This window comes from Microcaecilia unicolor, chromosome 12 (assembly GCF_901765095.1).
Source record: "Microcaecilia unicolor chromosome 12, aMicUni1.1, whole genome shotgun sequence".
Taxonomy (NCBI): domain Eukaryota; kingdom Metazoa; phylum Chordata; class Amphibia; order Gymnophiona; family Siphonopidae; genus Microcaecilia; species Microcaecilia unicolor.
The window spans coordinates 2,580,875-2,592,352 of NC_044042.1; the positions used below are offsets into that span (position 1 = coordinate 2,580,875).

Consider the following 11,478-nt stretch of genomic DNA (forward strand, 5'->3'; position numbering starts at 1 on the left):
GTTTTATACTGTTTAAAAGCCACCGTCCATTTTAACCTATCAGTCTTATCCAGCGATCTTCACCAAATGTGTTTCAACTTATGACAAGAGTTTTTGATTTTTTTTTAGTTTTGCTAGCTCACTACTATATCATGGTACTTGATGTGTATTTGGTCTTTCTCATACATATTCATTAGGGGTTTCCAGAAAATCTCAGCCACTGGAGTAAAGACCAAGGGGCCTGGAGTGGCTTGAGAAATACATGTATAGAAAAGTAAATGCTGGAGAGAAAAAAAGCCCGGCCTTCTGCCTTGAAATGAACTTGGCAAGCACAGCTTGAGCAGTGGTTAGATATCTATGAGGCCTGCGTGGCGCAGACAGAGAGGACTGTCTGGTGGGATTGCGTTTTGTTGAATAATGTTTCCATCCAGCCTCAGCACCTGGATTCTGGAGAAGTTTGTGATGTCAACAATCTTGCAGAAACTGCCGATGGAGAATTCTGTGGAGAGAGAAATGAAATGCAATTATAAACCCTTTCTCGTCTTGTCGTTTTATTCTACTGCTTTGTAAAGGACATGTGGAGGAGCTTTGGGAAGGACAATTGTAATAGTACGAGAAAGATTCTAACGAATCAGAGATGACAGTACAATATTTCAAGCTTAAGAGTATATCAGAAACATTAAGAATGTATTACATTACATCCTCTGCACTTTCTTCAGAGGTTCTGGCCTTTTAAATTCTGGGGATGTACACAAAGAACAATCCCCTGGATTCCACATAGTGTACCTACACATCTATGCCAATATCGACACAGATTCTATAACAATGCATGTAATTTAAGAAGTTTAATGCAATAATGAGCACAAATTAGCAATGATTAGAATTTAGGAGCCCAACTCGCTAAGCATATTCTGTAACAATGTCTGTTGAACTTCTAACGTGAGCAGGCAAAAAGGGGCATGGTTATGGGAGGGGAAATGGGCATTTTATGGGCATTCTAAAATTTACACGCCTACTTATAGAATATAGCCCATTGCACCAAAATCTATGCGCTGGGATTTATGCCAAGTGTTCATTGGTGTCAATGGATGCACGAATATTTAGGAGCTGAAATATCAACTAAGCGTATTCTATACAGTGATACCTCGGTTTTCGTCGATAATCCGTCCGAAAACAATCGGCGAAATCCGAAACCGAAGAAAACCGAAGCAATGTGTAGGGTCATCAGGGAAAGGCTCAAACACTTCAAAATCTCTCTCATGCACACATCCTGGGCAAAAACAACGCCACACTGAGCAGGAGAACGCATGGGTCGCCATTTGTTTTTGCAAAATTAGCAGCGAGGTCACGAGGGCACGCCGACGAAATCCGAGGCAATCGACAAAATCCGAGACAAATTTTTCATGAAAAAAATTGACAAAAACCGAAACCAATGATAACCGAAATCAACGAAAACTGAGGCATTACTGTAATTGTTGCCTATTATAGAATACGCTTTGTTGGCACTGATTTTTTAGGTGCCATATATAGAATCTCCCCCAATGTCCCTGGGAGGCTTCACATTGCATTCCTGCTTCATATTTGGCAATAATATCTTCATGCAGTTTTAAGAACACAGATCTCTCACCTGTTATCTGGTTGCCTTGAAGATAGAAGTGCTCCAAGTTGGTGTTGACAGGCGGAATCCTCCGGAGACTGTTGTAGGATAAATCCAGTTCAAGCAAACTGGTTGTGTTGAAGGTATTGAAAGGGATCCCATCGTTCGACAGCTGATTGTGAGAGAGTCTGACATATTGTAGGTTGGGAAGGGCCCTGAAGTACTCATCAGGGATGGTACTGACGTGGTTGAATTCCAGGTAGAGTTGCTGCAAAGAGGCTGGCAGGCCATCGGGGACCTTTCTGATGTTGTTGTTGCTCAGGTCAAGCAGAACCAAGGACTTTAACCACTTGAATGCTCCTCCTATTTCCTGGATCTGATTGTCATGAAGATGGAGGGCAGTCATGTTCTCCAAACCCTCCAGGGCATTGCTCGGAAGCCTGTTCAGTTGGTTTGAAGACAGATGGAGTTCCCTCAGGGATCGTGGAAGACTGCTGGGCACTCTAGTGAGGTTATTGCTGTCTAGATACAGCCTCTCCAGATTATTCAGCTTGGAGAAAACCTTCCCGCCAAGCTTATCACTACTAATCTGGTTGTTATTCAGTACCACCCACATCAAACCTGTGGCATTTTCAAAAGCATCATCTTGGACCGAGGTGATGTGGTTGTCTTGAAAATAAACATACTTCATTCTTGAAGGTACATAGGGCAAATGCTTCAGGTTACGGTTGTCACAATACATGGCTGTGGGGAAGCTGGGTGGGCAATCGCATTCCAGAGGGCAGTCCTGGGAGGATGGTGGCCTATCTTCCTCATAAACTGAATCATAGTTATAAAACTGATTTTGGATATAGGAAAGCCACCAATGTGTGTCTTCCTCGTACTGGCACTGAGACATTTCCCATAGCGAAACAGTAATCAGTATCGAAATCCACTTCATTCTGCAGAGAGGGTGATGTTCCTACAAAGAGAGAAATATCAGCCGGGGAAAGAGGGATTCAGAGCAACAATGACTAGAACAGAAACAGAACAAACACCTTCCATTTGATAAGGGAATCATTTAAAGTCCTGTGCACATAACTACTGTTATAGGAACCCAGTGTGTCCCCAGAAACTGGAAAGGAGAACCTTGTTGTGGGCTCCCTCCTCAGAGATGTGCTGTGACCGGTGGACCAAAGTTCCCCTGAGGAAAGAAGTGAGGCTCTGGCTTTGAGCCCACTTTCTAGGCTGCCCACAGTATTGCTCCCTTCCAAAGCAATGCCCAGCATGATTACTCAGTAGGGAGACCCACCGTCTCTCTTGCTCTTACAGTAAAAGTCCTCAATAGAAATCAAACAAAATAAAACATGGAAAAGAAAATAAGATGATACCTTTTTTATTGGACATAACTTAATACATTTCTTGATTAGCTTTCGAAGGTTGCCCTTCTTCCTCAGATCGGAAATAAGCAAATGTGCTAGCTGACAGTGTATATAAGTAAAAGTAAAAAAGTGTATTTAGTAAAAGTCCTGAAAGAGCTTCCCATGTCTGGAGCTGAGTCACCTTTCATGGACGCTTACATTCACCGAGCTTCGGAGAGGAGAATAAACACATCTAAGACTTTCTGTCATTCCAAGGCACCAAAGAGCAGCTGCATAGTACAACAACCCACAGCACAGAGAACCATCCGGGCAGTCCCCGTCTTTGGCTGTTTTCAAATCCAGGCTAAAAGCCCACCTCTTTAATGCTGCTTTTGACTCACTTGCCCTGTACCCTTTTATCCCCACCTCTTTTATTCCCTTACCTCTTAGTTGTTCTGTCTGTCTGTTTGTCTGTCCTATTTAGATTGTCAACTCTTTGAGCAGGGACTGTCTTTTCATGTATGGTGTACAGCGCTGCATATGCCTTGTAGCGCTATAGAAGTGATAAGTAGTAGTAGATTCTGTTGCTACTATTTGTAGATTCTACATGGAATGTTGAAACTATTTGTAGATTCTACAGGGAATGTTGCTACTATTGAGATTCTGTTGCTACTATTTGTAGATTCTACATGGAATGTTGAAACTATTTGTAGATTCTACATGGAATGTTGCTACTATTGAGATTCTGTTGCTACTATTGGAGATTCTACATGGAATGTTGAAACTATTTGTAGATTCTACATGGAATGTTGCTACTATTGGAGATTCTACATGGAATGTTGCTACTATTGAGATTCTAAAAGCCCACCTCTTTAACGCTGCATTTGACTCCTAACCACCACTCATTTGCCCTGTACCCTTTTATCCCCACCTCTTTAATTCCCTTACCTCTTAGTTGTTCTGTCTGTCTGTTTGTCTGTCCTGTTTAGATTGTGAGCTCTTTCAGCAGGGACTGTCTTTTCATGTGTGGTGTACAGCGCTGCGTATGCCTTGTAGCGCTATAGAAGTGATAAGTAGTAGTAGATTCTGTTGCTACTATTTGTAGATTCTACATGGAATGTTGAAACTATTGGAGATTCTACATGGAATGTTGCTACTATTGAGATTCTAAAAGCCCACCTCTTTAACGCTGCATTTGACTCCTAACCACCACTCATTTGCCCTGTACCCTTTTATCCCCACCTCTTTAATTCCCTTACCTCTTAGTTGTTCTGTCTGTCTGTTTGTCTGTCCTGTTTAGATTGTGAGCTCTTTCAGCAGGGACTGTCTTTTCATGTGTGGTGTACAGCGCTGCGTATGCCTTGTAGCGCTATAGAAGTGATAAGTAGTAGTAGATTCTGTTGCTACTATTTGTAGATTCTACATGGAATGTTGCTACTATTGAGATTCTGTTGCTACTATTGGAGATTCTACATGGAATGTTGAAACTATTTGTAGATTCTACATGGAATGTTGCTACTATTGGAGATTCTACATGGAATGTTGCTACTATTGAGATTCTAAAAGCCCACCTCTTTAACGCTGCATTTGACTCCTAACCACCACTCATTTGCCCTGTACCCTTTTATCCCCACCTCTTTAATTCCCTTACCTCTTAGTTGTTCTGTCTGTCTGTTTGTCTGTCCTGTTTAGATTGTGAGCTCTTTCAGCAGGGACTGTCTTTTCATGTGTGGTGTACAGCGCTGCGTATGCCTTGTAGCGCTATAGAAGTGATAAGTAGTAGTAGATTCTGTTGCTACTATTGTAGATTCTACATGGAATGTTGAAACTATTGGAGATTCTACATGGAATGTTGCTACTATTGGAGATTCTACATGGAATGTTGCTACTATTGAGATTCTAAAAGCCCACCTCTTTAACGCTGCATTTGACTCCTAACCACCACTCATTTGCCCTGTACCCTTTTATCCCCACCTCTTTAATTCCCTTACCTCTTAGTTGTTCTGTCTGTCTGTTTGTCTGTCCTGTTTAGATTGTGAGCTCTTTCAGCAGGGACTGTCTTTTCATGTGTGGTGTACAGCGCTGCGTATGCCTTGTAGCGCTATAGAAGTGATAAGTAGTAGTAGATTCTGTTGCTACTATTTGTAGATTCTACATGGAATGTTGAAACTATTGGAGATTCTACATGGAATGTTGCTACTATTGAGATTCTAAAAGCCCACCTCTTTAACGCTGCATTTGACTCCTAACCACCACTCATTTGCCCTGTACCCTTTTATCCCCACCTCTTTAATTCCCTTACCTCTTAGTTGTTCTGTCTGTCTGTTTGTCTGTCCTGTTTAGATTGTGAGCTCTTTCAGCAGGGACTGTCTTTTCATGTGTGGTGTACAGCGCTGCGTATGCCTTGTAGCGCTATAGAAGTGATAAGTAGTAGTAGATTCTGTTGCTACTATTTGTAGATTCTACATGGAATGTTGAAACTATTGGAGATTCTACATGGAATGTTGCTACTATTGGAGATTCTACATGGAATGTTGCTACTATTGAGATTCTAAAAGCCCACCTCTTTAACGCTGCATTTGACTCCTAACCACCACTCATTTGCCCTGTACCCTTTTATCCCCACCTCTTTAATTCCCTTACCTCTTAGTTGTTCTGTCTGTCTGTTTGTCTGTCCTGTTTAGATTGTGAGCTCTTTCAGCAGGGACTGTCTTTTCATGTGTGGTGTACAGCGCTGCGTATGCCTTGTAGCGCTATAGAAGTGATAAGTAGTAGTAGATTCTGTTGCTACTATTTGTAGATTCTACATGGAATGTTGAAACTATTTGTAGATTCTACATGGAATGTTGCTACTATTGAGATTCTGTTGCTACTATTGGAGATTCTACATGGAATGTTGAAACTATTTGTAGATTCTACATGGAATGTTGCTACTATTGGAGATTCTACATGGAATGTTGCTACTATTGAGATTCTAAAAGCCCACCTCTTTAACGCTGCATTTGACTCCTAACCACCACTCATTTGCCCTGTACCCTTTTATCCCCACCTCTTTAATTCCCTTACCTCTTAGTTGTTCTGTCTGTCTGTTTGTCTGTCCTATTTAGATTGTGAGCTCTTTCAGCAGGGACTGTCTTTTCATGTGTGGTGTACAGCGCTGCGTATGCCTTGTAGCGCTATAGAAGTGATAAGTACTAGTAGTAAGGAAGGACGAGCACATTTTTTCCATGTACTGGTTCATTTGCAGCAGAAACTGGATGCTTTGTGCATTGTGTCATGTCAGGGTTCAGAGGAATAAGAACATTATTAGGTTTCAATTTACTGTTTTCAAGTTTACTTCATTTATTGCATTTAGTTTATTGTTGGTTATTTTACTATTGTTAAGCTATTGACGAAGTTGTACGTTTTATGTTAAACTGTACCTGCTGCACATCGCCGTGGGTGAATCTCTTCATAAAAGTGATGAATAAATCCTAATAAATAAATGAGAATGGCCAGACTGGGTCAGACCAAAGGTCCATCAAGCCTAGTATTCTGTTTCCAACATGGCTAATCCAGGACATGATCCCAAAACATAGATAGATTCCATGTTGCTTATCCCAGGGATAAGGAGTTGTTTTTTCCCACATCTACTTTAGTTTAGGGAGTTTTCCTCCAGTAACCTGTACAAACCTCTTTTAAACCCACAGTTGACGGATTTTTCCTCCAGTAACTTGTCCAAACTCCTTTTAACCCCACTTTTAAATCCAGCTACACTAGGAACGTCTATCACAGTATTCGACAGAGAGCTCTCATGAACTGCATCTTTCCTCTGTGCAGGAGGATATCCTAATACCAGAGTCCCTCTCTCAGCAAAGTAAGCCAGTGCAGGAGCCCCATCTCTTCCCAGGCCTCATTGTAAGTGTCCCTTTTTCTCTTGTTTATTCAGTTGTGAGCTCTTGTAGACTATCAGGCATATTTTCAAAGCACTTTGGGAGGCTAAGTTCCATAGGTTTCTATGGAACTTTGGGAGGCTAAGTGCTTTGAAAATGAGCCTGTATGTCAAACAAACCCAGGCTCCCTTTTCTCTGGCAGCTGCAGCAGGCCTGCCTCTGGAGAAATTCCCAGTCTACTCTGTCCACGGGCACTGTGTTTTCCTGGGCCTCTGCTTTGGTAGAAGAATATCCCAACAGAGAGGCCTAATCCTGACACAAGAACCAAGCAGTGCATTTCCAGCAACTCAGACATCTCAGCCTAATAAACAATCCATCCCAATGCTTGTTGGTTCTCTTCTGCTTTTGGTTACTAAATTTGCATTTGGTGAGCTAATTTCAGTGCACCTCTTTTACTTTCTGTGATCAGAACTATGTTATATTTTACAGCTGATAAATAACTATGACTTTAAATAATTAGAAGCAGAGAAATGAACTTACCCAGGGCCTGGTGTTGGAGCAGCAATTCTGCTCTGCTGCTAAGGCAGTGTGTGTAGGTCTAGTTGGTGCCACTTTGCTGCCCTGGAGTTTTAATCAAACGTTGCCCAAACAGAACTGGTTTTTTTTTTACCTCTTTCTAATAACTTTGTGGTGCCACATCCGCTAATCAGAATTTGTGGAAAGAAACAGCCTGTTACTGTCCTGTGTGACATTACAAGTCGGTTCATTGTCCCCTTTCTCGTCTTCATTCACACATTGCCAATTTCAACCTTTGCAGGAAGGAATTGGGTTTTACAGACTCCTGTTCATTAGGAAAATCCAAACCTTGCTGAAATTCTGGCTTGGTGAAACTCAGTACTGTATCCAATTATAAGAATGAACGTTCCCTTAACTCTTTATTAGCTGTAAGAGTAATGGGCCAACTTCATCCCTAAAGCTCCAGGAAAATTATTTTCCCAAACCACCAACATATTTCACAGCTCTGTTCCCCATGAATGGGGCTCTTGTGCTCATAGAGATGTACATCTGGCACGGTTGAAAAATCCCTATTAAATACTGTGAAGATTAATTATGTGATAAAGAATGCGACTGACCCTCACAGTAGGTGAGGATGAGGGTAGGATTAAAAGGTATCCACTCTGCATTATTTCTCTGCTCCCAGAGGATTTACAATCTAAGGCACAGATGCTCAAAACCTAACGCTGGCTCTAGGAGCGATTAGCATCGGAACTGTATTTAAGTTAATTTGTGCAGCAAGTACAAAACCCTCCAGCTCGTGCTAATCTGTACACTGAAGATCACGGCAAATTGTATTTAAATGCATTGAAAAGGATTCAAATCAGGTGATTATGGAATCACTCCAATGCGCAGAAACAAATACTGACCTTAATGGTGAAAACACATCGCCAGGTCAGAGATGGTGTTCGGGTTTTGAGGCGAGGATTTATTCTGCATTTTTCACATTAAATTGCCGAGTTTTGGCTTCTTTTGAAAGGAGAAAGAAGCCTGTAGTGCTGGGAAGAAGCTGGCTGACTTTGTACATGTGGGTACCAATGCATAAAGGAATCCTGTGCAGAAGGAATGGATCCTCAGAAGCTTAGCCGAAATTGGGTGGCGGAGCAGGTGGGGGGAAGAGGGGTGGGTGGTTGGGAGGCGAGGATAGTGGAGGGCAGACTTATACGGTCTGTGCCAGAGCCGGTGATGGGAGGCGGGACTGGTGGCTGGGAGGCGGGAATAGTGCTGGGCAGACTTGTACGGTCTGTGCCCTGAACAAGGCAGGTACAAATCAAGGTAAGGTATACACATATGTTTGTCTTGTTGGGCAGACTGGATGGACCGTGCAGGTCTTTTTCTGCTGTCATCTACTATGTCACTATATAGGAAAATGTTAGAGGGAGGTTCTAGAACCCAAATTGAAGCTCTTAGGTACAAAGCTGAAGTCCAGATCCTCCAGGGTGGCATTTTCAGACATGCTCCTTGTTCCACGTGCAGGACCCAAGAGGCAGGCAGAGCTCCAAAGTCTCAATGCATGGTTGAGACGTTGGTGCAGGGATGAAGGAATTAGATTTGTTAGGAACTGGGCAAGATTCTAGGAAAGGGGGAACCTGTTTCGGAAGGATGGGCTCCATTTTAATCGGGATGGAGCCAGGCTGCTGACGCTAAATTTTAAAAAAGAGATAGAGCAGATTTTAAACTGGAATGGAGGGGGGTGGGGGGGGGGGGGGAGGAAAGCCGACAGTCACTCAGGAGCTCATGGTTCGGTGTGGAGTATCCTTGAAAGATACTATTGAAACAGGATCTTTAGGGAATCCCAATACAGAGGTTTCAATACTGGTGAAAGAAAGCCAGGCGTGTCTAATGGGAGAGCAGAGGATGCAAATGATCCCTGTCAACTTCAAAGTAGATTGTAGATACATGGAAAAAACACAATTCGAAGTGCCTGTATACAAATGCTAGAAGCCTAAAAAATAAGATGGGACAGTTAGAGTATATAGCACTAAATGAAGAGGTAGCTATAACAGGCATTTCAGAGACCTGGTGGAAGGAGGACAATCAATGGGACACTAGGGTATAAATTACATCACAATGATAACGGGGATCAAATTGGAGGTGGGGTTGCGCTATATGTTAAAGAGGGAATTGAGTCAAACAAAATAAACATTCCACATGACACAGAGAGCAGCATGGAGTCATTATGGATAGGAATTCCATGTGTGAAGGGAAGGAGTATTCTTGTAGGGGTGTACTACCGTCTGCCAGGACAGAACGAACAGACAGATGAAGAAATGTTTACAGAGATTAGGGAAACTGGCAAATTGGGTAAGTTTATAATAATGGCTGTTTTCAATTACCCCAGTACTAACTGGATAAATGCTACATCGGGGAGCACTAGGGAGGTCAAATTCGTAGATGTAATAACTGACTGCTTCTTGGAGCAACTGGTCCGAATTGACAAGAAGGGGAACATTTTAGATCTAGTCCTTAGTGGAATGCAGGGCATGGTACGAGAGGTAACGGTGTTGGGTCCACTGGGAAACAATGATCATAACATGATCAAATCTGAGCTACTATCTGGGATGAAACCACAAAGGAAATCTATCATAGCAGCATTTAATTTTCAAAAGGATGACTATGATAAAATGAGGAAAATGGTTAAAAAGAAGCTAGAAGGATCGGCTGCAAAGTTTAGGCCATTAAATCAGGCATGGACATTGTTTAAAAATATCATCTTGGAAACCCAGACCAGATGCATTCCACGTATTAACAAAGGTGGAAAGAACAGCAAATGACAACCAGCGTGGTTAAAAGGTGAAATGAAAGAGGCTTTTAGAGCCAAAAGAACATCCTTCAAAGAACAGAAAAAAGATCTAAATAAAGAAAATAAGCAGCAACATAATCAATGTCAAGTTAGATGCAAAGCACTGATACAAGAGAATATGAAGAAAAACTTGCAGTGGAGACAAAAACTCACAGTAACAACGTTTTCAGGTACATCAGAAGTAGAAAGTCTGCGAGGGAATCTGTGGGACTGTTAGATCATGAAGGAGCAAAAGGGGCACTCAGGGAGGACAAGGTCATAGTGGAGAAACTGAATGAATTCTTTGCTTCGGTCTTTACGGAAAAAGACGTAAGAGATTTACCTGCACCAGAAATGGTTTTCAAGGGTGATGGTGCGGTGGAAATGAAAGAAATCTTTGCGAACCTGGAAGATGTACTGAGCCAAATCGAGAAATTAAAGAGTAGCAAATCACCTGAACTGGATGGCATACATCCAAGGGTACTCAAAGAACTCAAGCATGAAATTGTGGATCTGCTGTTAGTAAGGGCTCAGGCAGTAAATAGCCACCTGGCAACTTTAATATTAGCACATGGCCATTTACTGCCCCATTTTAAAAAATGGCCCAGTGCGTGCCGATTTCACTAGTGCAGGCCACTTTTTACCACGGCTTAGTAAAAGGGCCCCTGTCTTAATGAGTCTAGATGCTGCTATAGTTGGTAACAGCCGAGACACAAATAGATTCTAATTGAATTCCAATTGCTCCTGAGATAGAAAAGAACAACAAAATAAGAAGTGAAGCCACAGAAACTCCCCAGAGCTCTCAGCCACCAGATTCTACTTTCTGCCAGCCCTGGGAAATTACACATTACTGCCTGAGCTGCTGGATTGTTACGTGTAATTGCAACTCTATAATACGTACCCTGAAACATAAGTATAATTAATGCTGCTCTTTCTGGAACAGCTTGGCCAAGACTTTGCACAGTCTCTAATAGGTTTCAGGACCTTCATCAGAGGTGACAGCTGCTGGAAAACTTGAGACTCGCTGCACATTGCACGGCAGAATAGTCTTATAATTACAGCTGTAGCACAGAAAAGTAATGTGCCGCCCCCTCCCCTCAAATCTATTGGAAGTGATGATAGATTAGTCCCTAGCGGACTGGAGGTGTAGCTTAGTGGTGACAGCAGTGGGGCTGAGCACTGAGGAAGCCAGGGTTTGAGTCCCTCTGCAGCCCCTTGAGATTTAGGATAGGTCACTAACCCTTCATTCTCACAGGTACAAACTGTAAGGAAAATACCTCAGTGAAGATTTCAGAAGACCAGGTAGCTCATATTGATCAAGAAGGAAATGAACTCAGCAGATGTGGCCAAAAC

The 11,478-nt window shown here is 42.3% G+C and overlaps 1 protein-coding gene across 1 annotated transcript; it reads right to left on the reverse strand.

Annotated features, from left to right (window-relative positions):
• Nucleotides 1-282: 282 nt before the first annotated feature.
• FMOD (fibromodulin) lies at nt 283-7,385 on the reverse strand. The gene is made up of 3 exons (XM_030221835.1): nt 7,329-7,385; nt 1,607-2,537; nt 283-478 (listed from the first exon to the last, which is right to left on the reverse strand). Exons 2-3 carry the CDS (start codon nt 2,514-2,516, stop codon nt 327-329), a joined length of 1,062 nt encoding a protein of 353 aa, XP_030077695.1. The 5' UTR covers nt 2,517-2,537; nt 7,329-7,385; the 3' UTR covers nt 283-326.
• Between the last annotated feature and the right edge of the window lie 4,093 nt (nt 7,386-11,478).